Genomic DNA, 22,883 nt, shown 5'->3' with positions numbered 1-22,883 from the left:
TAAAACTTTACTAAATTTTTTAAAAATGTTATAGCACTTCTCCTGTAAGAACTATGTTACCTTTTTTGCCCAAATAGTTTTCACTGCTGATATGCTTACAAAAAACATAAATTATATTCATACTTAATTCCACAAATTCTTCCAAGAGTGAAAATTTTAAATATCAAAACATACAACCCTGGGCAACAACAGGTTTAAGATAAAAAGGAACAACAGTCCTGAATAACAAGATATAGTTAGCTCTCCATATCCACAGGTTCCTTATCTGGGGATACAGAGAGCTGACTGTCCTACACTACTGTATATGAAGGACCTAAGCACTTGTAGATTTGGCTATCTGCAGAGGAATCCAGGAACTAGTGCCCCACACATACCCAGGCACCACTGCACTAAGTTTAGAATCAGGAAAAATGCTATCATCTTAAAACTGCCCTGGTTCTTTGCTTGATTCCAAGTTTTTGTTGTAACCACATGCTTATTACTAAACAACAGTGTGGTATAACTCTAAGAATTACCCATGCAACTTTATACTGCCTTAGGAGAATAAACACATTTGCTGGTGGGCTTCACAGTTTAAAAAAGTCACATTTGGATGTTTTTTTTCCTAGACTCCATATTTGAAGACGACTGGTGTGTTTACAAAATGCTATTCAGTCATTTTGAATTATAGTATAAACCAACAGTTGACATGAAATACTATATATAATACTGTCTTTACAGAGAAAACAAAACCAAATAAAAGTACACAGTACCATCCATTTCTTAATTATATGAACCTCTAAAAAAAATTCCTAATATGTACAAGAATTTTCACTTATGTATTCAAAGGCAAAAAATTTCAAACATGGATTAAACTACCTAGTGCAAAAGAATAGAAAAAAAAAAAAAGCACAAAACGGACAGGTTCCCAGAGTCTCAAATCAATTCTTGCTAGGTAGCACAGATTCTGATTCTGTGCTAGGTAGCACAGAATGTGAACACCTGTCTTCTAATAAACATAAAACATCAAAGGGGCTGATTACAACTCAACCCCTACTTCCACCCTACTCACTGGACAACAGTCTTATCTCAATGACCCAAAGTAACAAATTCTAAGCTGGAAAGTCATGGACTTTTCATTGTGGGAGTTACTGTCCACCTCATGCTCTCACTTTATGACAACATTCTGCAAACCAGTCTACTATGTGTATAACTTTAAACTTCCTGCGCCACTGAAATGTCATTATACCCTTATAAAACAACCTGCCTAAGGCTAAAAGTGCGTAAGTCACATGCTACATGTTTTAAAGCGTTTATGGTGAGTTCCACATAAATGGCAGAATTATGGACAATTTATGGAAGACTTTTGCTTTTTCAGATCTCTAAGCCCCCTTAGAAGTAATGAGGCCATACTGCTGTTCAAAAGAAAGATAAGTTCATTCTGTAAAATAAACTGTAATATGATCATAGAAAAGCAAAAAAAAAAAAAAAATTGCTGAAAGGTCTATAAACCACGGCAAGTGAGGAACTAGAAAGAAGATCAAAGTCAGCACAAAGAAAATTTTAAAAAATTAAAACCTCTGTAAAGTATGTAAAAAGTTGACATTATCAAGAAATAGATATCTGTGGGGATTTTGGGGTCACATGTCAGAAAACGGTGTATGAGTAAAGGTTGCAGTGGTCCATCTGTTAAAACATAACAAACAGCTTTCCTATTAACACCCTTTCCTACAAAGATGACAAAAACAAGGGGCTAGGCTTGGAGAAAGTATTCTTGTGCTTAGGAATCCTTAGACTCTGATGTCACTACTGACATTTCACACAATTCTCTGTTGTAAAAGGCTGTCCTCTGTATTGAAGGATTTTTAGTAGTACCCCTGGCTCAAAGTAACATCTCCAATTCCACTCATCAATGTGTCAACCAAAGATATCTCCAAGTACTGATATTGCCAAGGGAGAAAAGAATCACTCCAGTTAAAAACCACTGATTCATTAGGAAACTGAAACTAATAATGGTTTTCTAAAAAGATTTTCAAAACTAATTATTTTTTAATTTGCGTAACTTCAGTAAGTTCAGTTGGTGTACATTGGATATGTTGTATATGTCCAGGCTAAAAAATGCTACTATGCTCTAAGCAATGGTACATATGATACATTAGTAGTAAGACTAGAATAATAAATACAACAACCCTCTAAGGAGTAAATTCTGAGGGCAAATTTAACATCAATATAATAGTTATATTTACTATATTTTCAATACACCATTAAGTAACTATAACTGGGGTATAGGACTGCCTCCAACAAATGAAAATGCTTCATTTTTTCAAGTTATTTGGGACTGAACAAATTAAAGCTTACTAAAAATTCAAGTTGGCAATTTTCCATACAGTTTTATACACAATTTTCCTTCTGTCTCTTTAAGATACCCTTGAAGAAAAAGTGCTCATTATGGAAAAACTGGAAAATATAAAGACATAAAGAAGAAAAAAAAAATAACTGAATCCTCCTAGAAGTAATTACTCTACAGCCTCACATATTGCTTATAATCTTTTTATTAAAAACAAATGGGCCTGTGAGTATATGCCCATATTATTATACAACTTTTGAAAATATATGACTCAAAGGCTACATGATATTTCCTCTTTCACATAGCTTTTTATATTTAAGTGTAACATTCATGTAAAAACATGTATAAACCTAAGTGACAATTCAAAATGAGGAGGTGAACATACGTATGTAATATGTACCCACATTAAGAAAGCAATCCTCACCAGCATCCCAGAAGCCTTGGGAAGAGCCCCCTTTCCAGTGACTGACAACCCAAGAGTAACCATTATCCCAACTATTAAAAAGCTTTTCTGTTTTTAAACTCTACATAACGAGAGTAATAAAAATAAGCCTTTTTATATATGGCTTCCTTCACTCAACATTATGTTCGTGAGATTCAACCACACCCTTCCTTGCAGTTGTAGTTCTTTCACTGCTACTGTTATAAACATTTTATTTAACACACAGTTCACAATTTAATTTTTCCTTCTTATTCTGTTTTTGGCATGTGGACAGCAGTACAAAGAATAGTTATTTTGAATAATGTTTTTATGAACATCCTTGAATGTGTCTTCTGGTGACCATCTGGATGTATTATTGTAAGGCACACACTTCGCAGTGGAATTGCTGGGCCATACAATATACAGATGCACATATGGGGAATAAAAATTGATACAACTTAAAAACCTGTTCAGTAGCTTCAAGAAGACTATTAAAAGACAATTAACATTTTAAAATTAACTTGTGTAATACGTATATAAATTATGAAATATCATCCACCCATTAAAAGTGTTCTTTTTAAACACATGTTGGATGAGGCTACTGATCCACTAACAGGGACCTATTAGTAGTTTCTTACACCTGCATGAATAAGCAATTTTTCTACTGTGATTGTTCAAATTATAGACCTTTAAAGACCAAAAGTATAAAATAAAATATTGAATATATTTTTTCTAATTCAATTAGGTCAAAAAATATTTTTTTTACATAGTCAATAAAATTAGACATTTATATTGAGCCTGAGCAGAGGTAAGATGAAAATGTTAATATGTTAAATTAATAACTGAATTCACTATGAAAGAGAATGAAACAATATTATCGAAGCAGTATAAGACAAGGGAAGCTGGAAACTGTATCAATAAGCAGAACTGAAAATGAAGAAATTTGTAATAATTTGAGCCCCAATAAGAAGTATACAAATATACAGCAGAATTCAAACCAGATAAAAAACACTAATCTAATTCTCTATGCACCACAGAAGTCAAAAAATCCACTGTAAAGGAAGAAAAATGCCATTATCAAAATGTACGTATTTCAGCTTAGTTGTTTAATTTTACTTATCCTATTTAGCTTCCTTTATATATAATAGCTCAAGAATATTTAACTTCAATCTGAGAATAATCACCATCATTCCCAAAATCAAGGAGACAGTATTATTATTCCCTTATTTCTGTTAGAGGGGATCTAATCAAGAGTGCCAAAACGTGTTGAAATAACCAAGACCAAGTGATAACATATCAACACTGTGGGGGGAAAGAGTTTAATACAAAAACCACGACTACTTAAAAAAAATTTTAAGGCTAATAATGGTATATTAATTATGAATATGATTACCATGTAAAAAACTTTCAATTTCTATTTACCTGTTGTTTCCTAAATTTTCAAGGCAACCTTCGATGAATCTCATTCGAATCTGTCTATCTGTAAACCAGCATACTAAGGAACAGAGAAGTTTCTCTGCTTCATTTATTAATCCTTCAGAAAGATTAACCTACAAAAAAGAATGTACATACATTAAGTTACTACTTATACTGATTGCATTCTGCTGTAATTTTGTAGTCTTTTGGCTTTATTAAATAACTTACTGCATCATCATCCTGGACTATATCCCACAACAAAGTGTTTCCTTTCTTGCAAACATTATCCAAATTAATGTCTGTCACAGCATTACTGCTGAATTGATGCTTATGAACTGCAGGTCCTGAGGGGCAAAATATACCACACTATAGAGGAATGCAGCTGACTGAAATTGTAAAATGAATTACAGCACTCATAAAAACAACAAAATCAAAGTGAAGTATAATGATAAATCTTTTCTTACATCACAAGATAAAACAAGATTATTACAACAGTTGCTTTATAAGTGAGAGAATAGTATTGTTTAGTTTGATACTACTGAAGAGTTTTCATAGTCTCTTCACTATTTCATAGCCTCTGCTCTATTAAGTATTATTATTTAATGTTTTCCTCATGTCAAGAGAACTATATACAAATACCTGAAAGCCAAATTAAACATAAAAATTACTATTGATGGCTCAGATGGTAAAGAGTCTGCCTGCAATACAGGAGAGGGTTTGATCCCTGGGTCAGAAAGATGCCCTGGAGAAGGGTATGGCTACCCACTCCAATATTCTCGCCTGGAGAATTTCATGGAGAGAGGAGCCTGGCGGGCTATAGTCCACGGGTTGCAAAGAGTTAGACACAACTGAGCAACTAACACTAACTGAATTAACTATATAGCCATGGGACATAACTCCGTTAAGTGTCTTATATCTAAACACTTTTTTGAATTGAGAAAGTGAAAGTTAAGTCACACAGTCATGTCCAACTCTTTGTGACCCCATGGGCTGTAGCCTACCCGGCTCGTCCGTCCATGGGATTTTCCAGGCAAGAATACTGAGGTGGGTTGCCATTTCTTTCTCCAGGAGATCTTTCCAACCCAGGTATTGAACCCGGCTCTTCCACATTGTAGGCAGACAATATATTCAAAACATTCAATTAAATTCACAGGTTCTAGTAAATAATTCTCCCTAGCTCTGTTATATTAAGCAAAATTGCTTCTTTTTTAGCAGCTGTACATGAAATTTTTCTCTTAAACTGTACACATACATTGATTTCATAAAATGAGAATTATGCAACCACCACTAGAATAAGGTTTTAGAACACTTTTACCATCTTAAAACATTCCCTCATACCTAATTATGTTTAATCCCTGAGCCCATTCCCAAGCCCTAGTCTGTTTTTCTATTCCCACAAATTAGCATTTTCTAGAAATTTCATATAAATGAAATTATACAATATGCATGTATAGTCTTATGTCTGACTTTGTTCACTTAGCACAATGTTTTTAGAGGTTTGTCCACGCTGAAGTACCTATCAGTAGTGTGGTCCTTTTAATTACAGAACAATTACAGAACAAGTCCATCATATGAAAATATTATTTTGTTTATATATCTGACAATTAATGAAAGTTTGAAGTTTCCAATTTTGTCTAATATGAACAGTGCTACCATTAACATTGATGCAACCAGTCTCTGTACACATATGCTTTCTTTTCTTTCGGGTAAATATTTAGAATTGTGGGATCATAAGGTAAACACATAAACACACGTACGTTTAAAATTTGAAGAAACTGTCAAATTGTTTTCCAAAGCGGTTGTACCACCAGTTACTGTTCCTCCAAATTCTCCCCGATACATAGCTATGGTCCTTCTTTTTAATTTTAGCCATTCTCATAGGTATGCAGTAGGACCTGTTCTCTAATGACTAATGATGCTAAGCATCTTTTCATGTGCTTATTAAGCCACTTGTGTACCTACTATGGTGAAATAAATCAAATCCCAATTTTTAATTAGGCTGTCTTACTACTGAGTTGTAAAAGTTCTTATATGGTCTGGATACAAGCCATAGATACATGATTTGCAAGTATTCTCCCAGTTTGTAGCTTGACTCAAGTTTTGTTTTGTTTTTTTTGGTTTGTCTGTTCTGCTATTTGCTTTTTAAAATTAGTTTTATTAAAATACAATGTAAATATAAAATCAGATACAGAACACTTCTATCACCCCCAAAAGTTCTCTTCTGTCCTTTTACAATCAGTCTCCACCACCAACCATTGAGTAGACATCAACCACTGCAAATCACTTTAAGAAATTTTAGAAGTGCACATAAATAATATATAGTATATACTCTTCTGTCTAGCTTTATTCGCTTAGAATGTTTTTTACATTCATCCATGGTGTTGAATGTATCAGTAGCTGTTTCCTTTTTATTCCATTGTGTGAATATACAACACTTTGTTTATCTACCAGTTAATTCCAGTTGAGGTTCATAAATGAACCAGTTATCATTCATGTACAACTCTTTTTGTGGACATATGTTTTCATTTATCGTGGGTAAAATATGTAGAATAGGAATTCCAGGGGCACATGGTAAGTACAAATTTAGCTTTGTAAGAAACTGATAAAACAGTACTCTAAACTGGCTGTACTATTTTATGCTCCTTGACAGCACCATATGAGAGTTTTAGTTGCTCTCCATCTTTAGCGTCATTTGATTGCATTAAGTCCTTAATTTTTTACCCATCCCAAGTGAGTAGAAGTATCTCATTGTGGTTTTAATTTGCATTTCCCAGATGACTATCAATATTGAGTATCTTTTCATGTATTTACTGACCATTTCTATATCTTCATTTATGTATAAACAAAACTACTCATATCTTTCACCCATTTTTAAATTGTTTGCCTTTCTGTGTTGGAAGAATTCTTTATAATAGAAGAAGAATGGCAAAAAATTTAATAAATACAGTATCTAATTCAACTGAGCACAATCTTAACCCATTTATTTCTCAGCAACCACAATAACACAACAAAAATGTCAGAACAGGGAATTCCCTAGCTGTCCAGTGGTTTGGACTCTGCACTCTCAATGCTGAGACCCCAGGTTTGGCCCTTGGATGGGTAACTGAGATCCTGCAGGCTATGAGGCATGCCTCCCAATTCCCCCATTCCCCCAAATCCTGAAGTAACCTTATCTAGATCCTATGCAAGTAACATCTGAAGTCATAAAGTTGTTTCCAAGATTCACAAATTGCATCTCTATGTCTAATCATGGCATTAACAGCATATACCTAATCTATCAGGTTGTACTTAGTTTATCATTTACTGGCATCCCAAAACCTATTTTTCCTGGGCTAGCAAGTATTGATGGTGTGTAACCAAGAAAGAGGTTGAATACTGACCTTGACATTGCCAATTCTATAACTGTTTTCCCTCCTAACTTCTCCCTTTCTTCCTTCATTTTCCACTATTCTTAAACGACCTCTAATCTCCATTCATTCAAGTTTGGTCATGTCCTATCACTTTTTTTAAGATTAATTTTAAAGTGACTAGAACATCATTTTTTGAACATTTTTATCACCCCAGATAAAAGAAACACCTTACCCTTTATCAGTCACCCCTCCTCTTATTTCCCCCAATTCCCCTAGCCACAGGAAACCACTAACCACATATCTTAGTTATTTGATATAAATGGAACCATACAATATGAAATTCTGTGTAATTGCCTACTTTTAAGTCTTAAGCTTCTGGAATATAAAATCTAAATTAGCCATAGTGAAAGTGAAGTTGCTCAGTCGTGTTCGACTCTTTGCAACCCCATGGACTGTAGCCTACCAGGTTCCTCTATCCGTGGGATTTTCCAGACAAGAATACTGGATTGGAATGCCATTTCCTTCTTCAGGAGATCTTCTCGACCCAGGGATTGAACCCGGGTCTCCTGCATTGTAGGCACACGGTTTTACCATCTGAACCACCAGGGAAGCTCAATATAGCCACACATTTTGTCCAATACAAAGCTATAATTTTACATATTATTTTTTAATTGCCTTTCCTTATTAAATATCTCTTGGTGGAACTCTAGCCTTCATATTCATGATAGACCATTCATAATAATTTCATTTCTTTGTTAAAAAAAAAAACTGTAATATGAAAGTTATTTGGCAAAAACAATGAAGTATAAAAACATCAACTGTTGATCCCTTTTAACAATATCTTATATTCATTTTAAATAAAGGAATACATTTTACTTAATACAGAACCTTACCTTGACTAAGATGTTCATGGTAAATAGATGCTAAATTGGGAAGATGTTGTTGGAGATGAGATGTTAGCTCTGCATGTGAATTAATCTGAACTAGCTCCTCTTCACACCCAGATTCTTCACCATCAAAATCAGCCATATTTTTTTCTGATTTTGCACTGACCTGGGAGCTACTACAACTGACATCATCTGCACTGAGCATATCATCAACCATATGACTGTAAAACAGAGAAGAGCAGCACAAAGTTAGCAATTACAATTTAAACACACATTGTGATTCACAAAAAAATCTCTCTCAAAACATTTGGCACAAGTTACAACATACTCAAAAATGAAGCTACATTTTGTTTGTTAACACTATGAGATACTGACAGCTTTACAAAATATAAAAGCCCATAAAGTCAGCACTATGTATTAACTTTAGATTATATCCACATATTATCTGGTCGATCAACACTTCACTAAAACAACTTCAAAGGGAATAATTTTAGAGAAAAATCAGTAAAACTTACTGTTAGAATTATTTTAAAAACTCAGATCTTAAAGTAAAACCTCAAATTTTATTTACTTTTGTTCAACCACTGCAGAATCAAATAACTACCAGGAAAAAAAATTTCAATTTAAAGCTGCAATCCAGATTTGGTTGGTATTAACTGGGGGACTTTCACAAGTGGTTACCATACACACAGAATATGGAAATGACTAACATAAAAAATTAAATCATTAGGTCTTTTCAGGTGAGGGTTGGTGTGAACACTAAAAGAAATTCAAAATGTGCCAAACTGAATATGCTACCCACATTGGTTTTATGAACTAACTGCTTTGTCTTCAGTATGTCCTGGGGAACACTATGAACGTGCATTTCTGTAATGTCAGACCATAACCAGTGGTCTTCAATCAGGAGGCCAAGGGGACATCCAGGAAATGTCTAGAAAACAATTTCTGGTAATCACAATATAGGAGATGCCTCTAGTATACAGGGACACAGGCTAGGGATGCTGCTAAACATCCATGCTACAATGCACAGGACAGCATTCACGCTGCTGTAAATCCAAAACACAAAACTACGTGGCCCAAACCATCAATACTGCCAAGACTAAGAAACATTATCAGGGTTTCCCTGATGGCTAAGTGGTAAGGATTTACCTGCCAATGCAGGGGATATGGTTTCAATCTTTGCTTCAGGAAGATCCCACATTCTATGGAGCAACTAAACCCATGCACCACAACAATTGAGCCTGTGCACCAGGCCAGGAGCTGCAACCACTGAGCCCACATGCCACAACTACTGAAGCCAGCATGCCCAAGAGCCTGTCCTCCACAATAAAGAGAAACCACTGCAATGAGAAGCCTGCATACCACAACCAACCCAACTAACCCCAACTTCTCCCTAACCCTAACCCTGATTAGGGTTAGGGAGAAAGTCTGCACAGCAACAAAGACACAGCATGGCCACAAATAAATATATAAATAAAATAAAAAAGAAACATTACCATATACTCATATGGGATAAAGATAAGAACCAAAAAGCAAAGGAAATAAAGTAGGAACATGTATGCATATGTAATTCTCCTAAACAACCATCTTAAATTCTGAAAGGCCTGGCAAACAGTCAGGTCTAAGGAAAAGTCTGATGAAAGCACTCATCCCTATTTCATCATTAACTCAAATATTACTACTTGTAATGACAATAATAACAAATAGTAGCTAATATTTATTAAGCTCTGATTATGTGCCAATCATATTAGCCCATGAAATGCTCACAATAAAGCCCATGAGATAGGTATTATTGTTCCTACTGTATACACAAGAAAATGATGTTGAAAGAACAACTGAGTACTCTGCCTAATACTGTAACACTACTAAGTGACAGAATCACTATTAAACACAATGGGTGTACGTCACAGATGATCAAAAAGCTTTACGCTGAAGCTTTAACCCTGCTGATATCCTAAAAATGGAATGTACATAAAATTCCCCTTTTCATGATCATACGTTAATGGAAGTATCCACAAGCAATTTTCTATCTATGTTTAGGCAAGTATAATAAGGAGTTGAAGATCTAAATCTGTACTTCCTATACAACAGTCACTAGCCATCTGTGGCCCCTGCACATGGAAAAAGCAGCTGGTCTAAACAGAATATGTTAGCAGTAGTAAACATACATAGATTATTGAAAATTTAGCATTACAAAAAAAGAATGTTTCTTAATTATTTTACACTGATGACGTGAATAGTACTGCTTTAAATAAAATTTGTAATTAAAAATCAATCTTCTCTGTTTTATCTTGCTTTTTTATATGTGCCCATTAGAAGGTTAAAAATTGGGACTTTCCTGGCAGTCCAGTGGTTAATACTCCATGCTTCCACCACAGGGGATCGCAGGTCCGATCCCTGATTGGGAAACTAAGATCCCTCAAGCTGCACAATGCAGCCATAAATCAATAAGGAAAGAAAAATAAAGAAAATTAAAAATTACATATCTGAAACATGCATTTGTAGTTTACATTATATTCCTATTGGACAGCACGGATCTAGAATTTATCACAACTGAATAAATGGAGGCTACAATTAACTCCCTGAAGAAAACGTAAGCTGTTTTATTTTTAGGTAGACTTACCCATCATGGTGGTGGTGGTGGTGGTGGTGGTGGTGGTGATGCTGTGGACCTATAAACTGCCGACAATTAAATAATTCATTCCCAATAGCCTCCCCAAGAAAGTCCCCAGTGCGTGTAATACAAGATTCCTGAGATGCTTGTGCTATATGAGCAGCATTCATTTCCCCCGAAATATCATGTTCTGGGTCTTCAGAGTGTGAACAGGCATCTAGCATTCGTATTCTATTATCTACCGATGGCATTGACTCAGTATTAAAAACCAGGTCCTTTCCTGTTCCATTGTTTGTCCCACTTCTTTCTGATGGGCCTTGGGAATCCCCTAAGCAAATGCCTGCTTGACTTTCTAACTTCCTGTTCCGAAGATCCGTACCACAACTGCTTTTAGGAGGATTATGACCATGATCATCATCTTCATCTTCTTCTTTCAGGGCTTCAATATCTGCAATGTCTTCTGACTGTAACTCACTGCCAGGGCTCCCTGCTGACTGGCTTGCATGGCTAGAATTCACCTCATTGCTAGATCCATCACTATGTCCACTGCTGCTACCAGGACCACTACTTCCATCTTCACCACTGTTGGCAGTCTCATCAGAACTTCCCTGCATGGATTCCTACATTTAGAAACGAAGATTTAAATAAATATTTAAGCCAGTAAGAAATGACATTAACACACTTTATTTTTTTAAAAGATTGCCATAGTACAGGCATATTTCCTTGAACAATATAAAATGGAATTTAAAAACTCAAAGAAAAGTAAAGAACTTAAATGATACTAACAAGATAGAAGAGGCCTTAACAGGGCTCAAGTTTATATTCCCAGTCCAAAGGATAAACATGGCACAAACCCAAAAAACTCTTTAAAGGGGGAGGAAAAAAGGGTTTTCATACCTCTGTATCTGAAAGTCGCTGTTGCACATGTTTGGTTCTATTAATAAGCTGCTCATCCATTTCAATGTCACTGCCTCCACTTTGATGGGTATCACTATTATCACTGCTTTGAGGACTGGCTGCAGGTGACCCTATATTAAAACGATGGGTTTTTTTTTTAACTCTACTTGTATTACTATGGATCTATCAGAATGTCATAATCCTTTGATTCTCTGACATACCAAAGCTTCATGCCAAGTAGCCAAAAATATAATCTGGAAATATGTTAATACTTGCCAATAATTTCTAAAGAGAATATACACGATTTCAATTAGAAGTCAAGACACTAATGATTTAAATAAAAACAGTAAAATCGGTAACTAGTAAGGATTTACATCTCCTGCACAAAATGAACTTCATGACTCTGATACACATATATAAAATCAATTAACTCTAGGTGATCATCAAAATAAAACTACAAGTCATCTTGCCATACATTTCTAAGACTCAACTTACAAGGTGATGGTGCAGCTCTTCTGAGCTCTTCTTCCTCTGAAGGAAAAGGAAAAACAGGACGGAGATACTCTAAGTGACTGAATTTCTTTGGGACATGTATCAGTTGTTCTTATTACATAAACAACAAGATATAGGTAGGGAAACCTGCAACAATATAAGACCCCACCACTTGCCACAGTAGCTGTGGGAGCCTGCACAGAAAAGCCTAAGCAAAGAATAGTATATGATGTCAGGAGACAAAAAGAGGGGTAATGTTGGTAAAGTTTTAGAAAACCCTAGAAAGCTATATGTGTAAAAGCACACACAAAACACCTAAAACGACCAAAAAGTGTGAAGTAGAAAACGTGAAAAGATAAATGTATTATTATGTTCTATTCTAAAAAATATATCTAAAAAAGGCATGTTGACTGTTTTCTAACTTGAATTTCTACAGATTTTATGAAACTTTTTTTTTAAGGGAAGAGTATCAATGAAACAAGATCCAATAACTACTTAAACTTCATTGCCATTACTTGAACAGTATACCAAAAGCAAGAGCTCACTCCAATTTATTAACCTTTTCACAACACCAACAGCTCTCATTTCAAAATTGAGATTAAACTTAAACTAATTTGCAGAAACTACTTCACATTTGAGTTAAAAACTAGGGACAACTCACTTCAAATTACATAATACTTTACGAACCTTTCTTATTTCCGATGGGAAGATTAGTGTTTAATAAAGATGCAAAAGAACTCTGTTTAGATAGCTGGGCCTTAGCTGCTAGTGCATTATTCCATAGTGCTTTGATTAACATTGATGCCAAGTACAATGTCTTAAAAAAAAAATAAAAGGAGAAGTTGAAATTAGAGGTTTTAGGAAACACTGTAACAAATTTAATACCCTTTTGCTTAAATGAAATACCAACAGTAGTAAATTACAAGTTAAATCATTTAAGAAACTTAACAAAAAAAAAATTTCATTATGTTTTGAATCAATTACCTGTTCAGTATGAACACTTGGCTCAAGAGCCGAGACCAGATTAAGAAGATGTCTAAGTGGTACTGGATCCAAATTCTTGATGAGTGAAGGAAATAAGTCATGTATATATCGACTACAATGTTTCAACTAGAAAATAAAAGTAGCGACAATAGTCAAATATAATTATACTGCATAAATAAATAAGCTGATAGCAAAAAAGTTACGTTAGTTTAAAAGTGAAGAAAGTGGCTGGTATGCTAATATGTTCAATAATAGCAAAATATTAATTACCAGATTAACAAATATCGTAAGTTACAGTACATAAAATTGTGAAAATAAAATTATACTTTAGCAGAACTTCACCTTATCCAAGAAAACCACAAGCACAACTTTTTAACCTCAAGAGGGAAGCCCACAATAAGTGATTTGTAAGTTCCAAGTACAAAAAGAATTCCAATTTAGGAATGTATCACGAATACACAAACAAATAAAAAATTAAAATGCAGGAAATAAAAAACAAAATAAATTAAATTAGGAGAGAAAACCAAATAAATATTATTGTTTAAGTGTACAGTGGGCCCTTGAACAACAGAGGTTTGAACTGTGTGGTTATACAAGGTTGGTTTTTTTCCCCACTAATAATATGTTCCACAGATCCAGAACTGTGGATACTGTGGAAGGCTGACTGTAAAATTATACATGGACTTTTGATTGTGCAGAGGGCTCATACCTCTAATCCCCACGTTGATCAAAGATCAACTGGATTATATTTCTTATATTAAGTGGTTATAAAGTATTTATATAACATGTTCATTATTAAAAGAGTCAAAACAGAAGCCCCTTTATAAGTCAAAGACTACATAATATAAACTAGGAAAGTCTCCTCTGTTACACTAAACAGAATTAGGTAAATATGAGGGAAAATATAATTTTTAAAAAGATATGACTACTAAATATTACAATGTCAGTAAAATAAGCATGTTTTATAGCTACAAGCCTGCTAACTGCTAAATCAAGATATGCAACAAATATGACTAGGCCAGAAATACTCAATTTCAGGACTCCAAAAGTAAAACATATTCTATTTATCTTCAATACATTAAAAGTCCATTAGAAAATATAGATTCTTCTATTCTAAACACTGACTTTCATATTTTTCAGGCATAAATCATGCAACTTTCCTATACTGCATCATCTTATCAGGGTTAATATACACAACCTAATGTTGAAACAGAGGTAAAATAAAACAACATTGGAAAAATTCCTCTATGGCAAGGTGACTTTTAATAAACTACTCTATTTACTTCAATCTACTATTTGATTCAACAGTGCTTACTTACACAATTGCAATACTTTAAGACCAAAACATCATTAGATTTTGAGAAGTGAATCATCAGCTGTAAGTCTGCCCATTTTACAGATTTTACCTAAAAATATTAGTTTTAATATATTAACATTCTAATTAACACTGTACTAAAAGTTTATACTTGCTTTATGTCAACAAGTAACAGTTAGATTTATACCGTTCCTAATTAAAATGTGATTTAAAACATTCTGTATAATAAACATGATTTGTGACCACTTAAATGATTAATAAAATGGGATTTTCATAATAAATATAACTGATTATTTTTAAATAATAAAGACCCTTAAAAGATAATTACATAATCCTGTAGAGGAGGCAAAAGACACATAAGGCTCTTTACAAGATGCACATTATGAAAACACATCCAAAAAGTGAGGAGAAAATATTAAGATTGACAGCTTTATTTACTGGTAAAAACAGCAGTGTGGAGTTGGTTCACAGACTCTTCACTAGTTATTGAAAAGAAGAGAGGAAAAGGATGTCAGGGAAGATGGTAGGGCAGAAAGTGCCAGGAATCCATCTCCGTACCTAAAAAGCAACTGTACTACAGAAACTGTATGATGTAACTATTTCAAAATTCTGGAGTTGCCAATCTGAACTCTTACATTCCCAAAGGAAAACTTGGCTGGTAAACTGTTGTTAAGGCTGCCCATTTTCAGCCTTCAGAGTGACAGGAGCTACCCATTTCCCAGTCCTTGACCCTATGGCAAGAAGCTGTGGGGACAGCAATGTGACGCTGGTACAGTTTGTTGGAGCCATGGGTGGGCAATAATGATCTTGTGCTCCAAATAATAAATTTCTGTGTTCTGAACTTGGATCACTACATCGGATGGCTGAGGTGTAGGCAGACAGGTTAACTGCCATTGTTTCAACCCAAATAAGGTGAAGTGTCTACTGGAAAAATCAAAGGAGTCACACCAGGATTTTTTTTTTTTTCTTTTTGATGTTCAACAAAGAATGAATGTATAGAAGAATTTAGAAAGATACTACACATTGTAAGGGAAAGACACAGGTTCAGGAAAAAAAACTGAAAAGTCCATAAAGTTTCACATTAGATTGATCTTTAGCCCAAAACAATCAGAAAAGAACAAACTCTGAAAAAGGAAGAGATATCTTTTCCAAGTTACCATACTGTAAACTTCACACTGTTTACAACCAAAAAAAGAAAAACACAAAATATAAAAAGAAACAGGAAAAGATGGCACATTCAAATAAATAAAATAAATCAACACAAAAGTACCATCATTCATAGAATGCAAATCCAAAGATTATAAATTACTAGACAAAAGATCCTGAAACATCTTAATGTTTAAAGAGTTAAAGGAAAAGGGTGAAGACAGGAAAATATTGCCTGAACAAAATGAGAATATCATTAAAGACATAAATCATAAAAAGGAGCCAAAAGAGAAATGCTATTAAGTAAAATAACTGAAATAAAAAATATACTACAGAACTTCAAAACCAGATCTGAGCAAGAAGAACAATAAACAAACTTGAAAATAGGACAAGTGAAATTACTGAGTCAAGAACAGAAAGAAAAAGAATGAATAAGAATGAACAGAGTCTAAGGGATCTGTGGAACACCATCCAGTCTACCAATATAATCATTGTAGAAATCTCACAGGAAAAAAAAAAAATGTACACAACATATATTTAAAGACTAATAGCAAAAAGCTTCTCAACTTGAGGAAAGACACAAGTTCACAAATTCAAAATTTTCAACAAACTCCTAATAAGAGCTGAGTTACCCCAAGACATATTATAATCAAACTGCTAGAAGCCAAAGACAATAGGATAATCATGAAAGGAGAAAAGGAAATGCTGACATTACACTGCACAGAAGGAAATTTATTAAATGTAAACTTTAAAAGATCTCATTATCAACAACCTAACTTTTCCACTTAGAAACTAGAAAAATAATGAACTAAACCCAAAACTAAAAGAAGGAAAATAACAAAGGTGAGGACACAGATAATAAAATACAGATTAGGAAAACAATTTTTAAAAATTAATAAAACCAGAACTTCCCTGTGGTCCAGTGGTTAAGAACCTATCTTCCAATGCAGGGGACACAGGTTCAATCCCCGGTCAGGGAACTAGATCCTGCAGGCTCATGTGCTGCAACTAAGACCCATGCAGCCAAACAATTTTTCTTTTTTAATTAACAAAACCAAGAGCTGGTTCTTCTAAACAAGTAATAAACTTTTTGCTAAACTAAAAATAATTTTTAAAAATAAAAAGAGGAGTAATGTAAATAGCTGAAATCAGAAAGTGGGATATTACTACCAAACTTAAAGGTTAAAAAAAATTTTTTTAAGAAAATACCAAGGACACTGTATGCCAAAAATTGCTTACAAATTACTTAAACTGACTCAAGAAGAAATGAAAAATGTTTCTTTAACAAGAGAATGAGTCAGTAATCAATCTCCCAAACTACATTTTAAAATAAATGGTTTAACTTGAATTCTACCAAACATTTAAAGAAAAATTATCACCAATCATTCTCAAACACTTCCCCCAAACTGAAGACAATCAACTACTTTACTCATTCTATGAGACTAGCACTAACCCAATACCAAAACTTTCCTAAGAACAGAAAATAACAGAGCAGTATCTCTTTCAATGATACAAAAAGTCCTTCATAAAATATAGCAAATCAAATACAACCACGTAGTAAAAAAAATTTTACCAGGACCAAATGAGATTTACTTCAGGAATACAAGGATAGTTCAAAAAGAAAATTAATTACTGTAATATAACATATTAATAAAAAGAAGGAAAAAAGCCATATAATCTCAACTGACAACAGAAAAGGCATCTGACAAAAATCCAACACCCTCTCAAGATAAAAACTCTCAGCACTTTAAAGAAGCTGCTGCTAAGTCGCTTCAGTCGTGTCCAACTCTGTGCAACCCCATACACGGCAGCCTATCAGGCTCCTCCGTCCCTGGGATTCTCCAGGCAAGAACACTGGAGTGGGTTGCCATTGCCTTCTCCCCCTTTGAAGAAGAAAAACTCCTGAACATGATAAAGGTGATTTATAAATCCCACAACTAACATTAAAGCCAGTGCCCAATGACTGAAAAAAATTTCCCCTAGGATCAGGAACAAGACAATGATGCTCACATTCACCATTGCCACTCAACGGTACACAGAAATACTAGCCACAGATAGACCACAAAAATCAATCAATTAAAAAATGAAAATACATTGGAAAGGACTTGTAAACCTATTCATAATGACATGATTTTATATAGAGAGAAAGCAAGCAGTGCTAAAAGCAGATTCACAAAGTTACACACTACACTGTACTGAGTACAAGCTCAACAAGCAAAATTCAGCTATTTCTATGTAACAGCAATCAATTTTACATATGCAAACTGTGGAAAATTTCTTAAACAGATGGAATACCAGACCACCTGACCTGCCTCTTGAGAAATCTGTATGCAGGTCAGGAAGCAACAGTTAGAACTGGACATGGAACAACAGACTGGTTCCAAATAGGAAAAGGAATGCATCAAGGCTGTATACTGTCACCCTGCTTATTGAACTTATATGCAGACTACATCATGGGAAATGCTGGGCTGGAGGAAGCACAAGCTGGAATCAAATTGCTGGAAGAAATATCAATAACCTCAGATATGCAGATGACACCACACTTATAGCAGAAAGTGAAGAAGAACTAACCCTCTTGATGAAAATGAAAGAGGAAGAGTGAAAAAGTTGGCTTAAAGCTCAACATTCAGAAAACTAAGATCATGGTATCTGGTCCCATTACTTCATGGCAATAGATGGGGAAACAGTAGAAACAGTGTCAGACTTTATTTTTTTGGGCTCCAAAATCACTGCAGATGGTGATTGCAGCCATGAAATTAAAAGACACTTACTCCTTGGAAGGAAAGTTATCACCAACCTAGATAGCATATTCAAAAGCAGAGACGTAACTTTGCCAACAAAGGTCCATCTAGTCAAGGGTTTGGTTTTTCCAGTGGTCATGTATGGATGTGAGAGTTGGACTGTGAAGAAAGCTGAATAATATGTACAGAGTCTTCATTGGATGTGATGTCAAAGTTTTGTATACAGGTAAGTAAGTGATGGTTAAAAAATATTTTGAGTATATTCAATGCCACTGAACTGTACATTTACAAATGGCTAAAATGGTAAATTAATGGTTTGTTATGTTGAACATATTTGTACCACAATTAAAAAAAAGTTTAAATAAAATACTTGGTAAAGTATTTTGTTGAACCAAAAATTCAAAACAAGTTAAAAAGGGAAAAAAAAGGAAAAAAAAAAAAAAAACCCTCTGGGACTTCCCTGATGGTCCAGTGGCTAAAACTTTGCACTCCCAATGCAGGGGTCCCAGGTTCAATCCCTGGTCAGGGAACTAGATCACACATGCCACAACTAAGAGTTTGCATGCTGTAACTAAAAAAGATCCCACATACTGCAGCAAGATCAAAGCTTCAATGTGCCTCAACTAAGACACAGTGCAGTCAAATGAATAAATAAAAACATATTTGAAAAAAAAGTCACTTAAATGTCAAAATCTTCACTGTAACTTTATGTACAACTTTTTATATTTACTGAAAAATTAGTAAACACATGTAAAATTTTTGAAGTTTACATAAACATGGGCAAAATCTCCCACCTACCTCAAGCCACTTCCCCAGAAGCAAACCTATTAAAACTTCTTGTGTGTTTTTCCAAAATTGTTGCAGACACTCACAAGTACAAAGAGTACATACACAGGTATGTACATTCTCTTTTCACCACTGTTTTAATACACAGTGGGAGAATACACTGGGTACTTACTGTTTCTCTTAACAAAAGATCTACTACTGTAATATTTAATAAAAATGTATCTTGGAGGTCATTCCATATGAACAAAATATATCAGGTTCAGTCCTTCTCATGGCCACCGAACATTCTACTAGATGGCTTTCCCAAAACTCGTCTAGTCCCACAGTGACAGACATTCATGGTCTAGCAGCGTAGTCAATGGTGTATCAAACATTTTATGTACATGTATTTAGAAGACAAATAACTAGAAAGAGAACTGCTATGTTGTTCTCCTAAAGTTACACCACACTCTGGTCAACAGAGTGTATTGTCATACATGAGAATTATCTAATAGGTGAAAATGGTGTAATGTTAGCTGAATTTACATTTAATTATAATCAAAGATAAGCATTTTTCAAATATTTATAAACCACTTTACACTTTTTTTCAATTTCCCATATGTCACCCTTATCTCTTTTCTCCTTGGGTTCCAACAGAAGAGTTTTGATACAAACAGTGAAAAAAATAGCAGTCAATCCAATTGTTACTGGGTGAAGTATGTGTATGTATGCATATCAAGTGTGAAAAGTGATTTCAAAAACTTACTCCAGAGGGAAGGAAAAAAGACTCAGGCAAGACCCTATGAAACCAACCAACCCACCCTAGACAACCTGTAACCTGATGTCTGTTATAGTTGGTGTTCAAAAAGAAAGAACTCAAAATGTAAAAATTCCTGATAATTTGAAATCTATGCTACAGTCAAAAGTTATAAATCACAGAAATACTCAAATAAAATAATCTTTCAAATATATTTATTTCACCTCATTAAACTATCCTTTATAAATACTTTAAGTTATTTCAGACTAAATTACAGATTATGCCAGAATTTTTAAATAATTTCCTTATTAGGTGAATTCAAATTTTTGCCAGGATAAAATGCTAGAAGTTTTAATACATAGTATCAATTAAAATATGATGAATTTCAGTTTCAATAAACAATGCTTCATTACTCCTAGTTACTTATTCTGTATTACTTAATGTTATCATTGTTCTCACATTTTGCCTTGCTATGAAAAAATAAAAATTAAAAATCAAAAATTTGAAAAAGCGTAAGGATATTAAAAGTTTATGTATGTATGTTGTGATTAAGAATATGGATGAAACAAAAATATAATGGATGAAAGCAAGTATAAGGGGAGAAACGACTATTTTAATAGCAATAATATATAAAATTAAAACCCTTAAGAATGAGCTTAACATATATGAGCTTAATCTATACACAAGTAACTCTGAAATGCTGAAAGATACAAAGTAAAACAAATGGCATATTACAACTTGGATAAGAGGACAGAACTTTTCAAAATAATCATTATAACAATGAAAATACTATTTTTAAAGAGTAAGTCAATGCTAAAACTCACATGGAAAAATAAATGAGACACAGATTCTTTAAAAAATATATAAAGGATCAGCTCTGCCAGATATTAAGAAATGTTACACAGACACAAGGCGAAAAAAGAAAAGACATGTATGAAAGCAGGGACTAACAAATGCTTTCTTGATGCACCAGACAGTAAATATTTTAGGATTACAGGCGATACATTCTCTGTAACAGATATTGTATTCTGCCACTGCAGTGTGGAAGCAGCCACAGACAATATGAAAATGAACAGGCAAAGCTATGGGGCAAAAAAACTACAAAATCAACTGTCCAGCCCACAAGCTGTAACTTTACCAATCCCTGGTATACAGATCATGACTATATACACAAAAAGGTCAGTCTACAAAGTTCAGAAATTGACCCAGTAAAGATAAAACTAGTGTCTCAATTCAGTGAGGAGAATTACTGAACAAATGGAATGTGGACAACACAACCAAAAATTGGGAGGGGAAATACTGGGTATGTATATGATATATTGTTATTGGATCAAAAATTAAAAAACAAAATTGAAACAAAATGTACAGAAAGGAACTAAAGGTGAATTTTGTTGTAATCTTGAAATGCATTTCAAACCATAACACAAAAGCCACAGGCCATAAAAACTTCAACCACAAGTCTGAAACCACATAGTTGAAACTCAACTGCAGAAACCACCTGAATTAAGCAAGGAGACATCAAAGCAGAATGTAGTCACAACTCATAACAGACAAAAAGTCCAATTTCATTGATATATAAAGATCTCCTACAAAAAAAAAGTAAAGCAATTCATAAATGGCAAAGAATATAAACATTCCCAAAAAAGGAAACAAAAAGGGTTCTTAAACACAAGATTTTCAACCTGATTCACACTAAAGAAATCCAAATTTAAAACAATGATAATACTTTTCACTCACTAGTTTAGCAAATAAAAAGGAGTTTAAGAATACAACTAATTGAGGAGGATGAGAATAAGGACTTCCTTTCACTTAAAGGTGAAAAGATAAGGAATGATGCTGAAGTTGAAGCTCCAATACTTGGACCACTTGTTGTGAAGAGCCAACTCACTGGAAAAGACTTTGATGCTGCGAAAGATTGAAGACGAAAGGAGAAAAGGGTGGCAGAGGATGAGATGATTAGATAGAATCACCAACTCAATGGACATGCATGTATTTGAGCAAACTCTGGGAGACAGAGGAGAGGAAAGGCTGGCATGCCTCAGTCCATGGGATTGCAAAGAGTCAGACATGACTTAGCATCTAAACAAAAGCGAAAGGGCAAAGTGGCACTACCACACCATGAGCTACCGTAAGTAAACCACACATAAACTTTAATGTAACAATTCTACTTACAAGTAGGAATTTATCCTACATAATGGTTTTGCACTTGGATGAAATGACTGTAAATAGGTTACCTGTTGTGGCATTGTTTGTAATGGAAAAGATTAGAAAAAGATAGTGCCTATGAACAAGAATTGGTTAAATAAACTATGGTATATGCATATAATAAAACACTATCCAGTCCTTAAAAAATTAAGTGCTTTATGTTACTTATATGGAGTAATAATCTCCAGGACAAAATGTTAAGTGAAAAAAAAACCAAGTCCATTTAGTATGATACATGTGTGGAAAAGAGAACAAGGAAAGAAAAATGTTTACTGTTTACAATTAGAAATTTATACAGAAAATTTATGATGCACCTGAGAGGTAAGGAACTGCACACATGAGAGACTGGTAGAAAGGGGAAAATGTATAGCATATCTTTTTTGAAAAGATATTAATTTTTTGAAATTTAAACCATATGGATATGAGCCTATTCAAAAATTAAATTAAAAAAGAAGATATATAAAAGAAACATAAGAATACAATGTTCAGGACAGAAGCACTGATTGTATAAATGATAATAATAGGAAAATGTCTCTTAATAAACCAAGAACCTCTAACTGACTAGCT

The 22,883-nt window shown here is 34.0% G+C and overlaps 1 protein-coding gene and 1 non-coding gene across 2 annotated transcripts in view; one reads left to right on the top strand and one right to left on the bottom strand.

The window, feature by feature from the left end:
- Positions 1-22,883, bottom strand: part of USP34 (ubiquitin specific peptidase 34) — a 180,753-nt gene that overhangs the window by 118,577 nt on the left and 39,293 nt on the right. The window contains 8 exon segments of the mRNA XM_068984030.1: positions 4,170-4,297; positions 4,392-4,507; positions 8,407-8,621; positions 11,024-11,634; positions 11,912-12,042; positions 12,407-12,442; positions 13,091-13,220; positions 13,388-13,513. Of these exon segments, the coding sequence (XP_068840131.1) occupies positions 4,170-4,297; positions 4,392-4,507; positions 8,407-8,621; positions 11,024-11,634; positions 11,912-12,042; positions 12,407-12,442; positions 13,091-13,220; positions 13,388-13,513 (1,493 nt within the window).
- Positions 19,047-19,119, top strand: TRNAG-CCC (transfer RNA glycine (anticodon CCC)). Its single transcript has one exon. It is a non-coding gene; the product is annotated as a tRNA-Gly (tRNA).

This window comes from Capricornis sumatraensis, chromosome 1, assembly GCF_032405125.1.
Source record: "Capricornis sumatraensis isolate serow.1 chromosome 1, serow.2, whole genome shotgun sequence".
NCBI lineage: Eukaryota > Metazoa > Chordata > Mammalia > Artiodactyla > Bovidae > Capricornis > Capricornis sumatraensis.
This window is presented reverse-complemented; position numbering and strand designations above follow the sequence as displayed.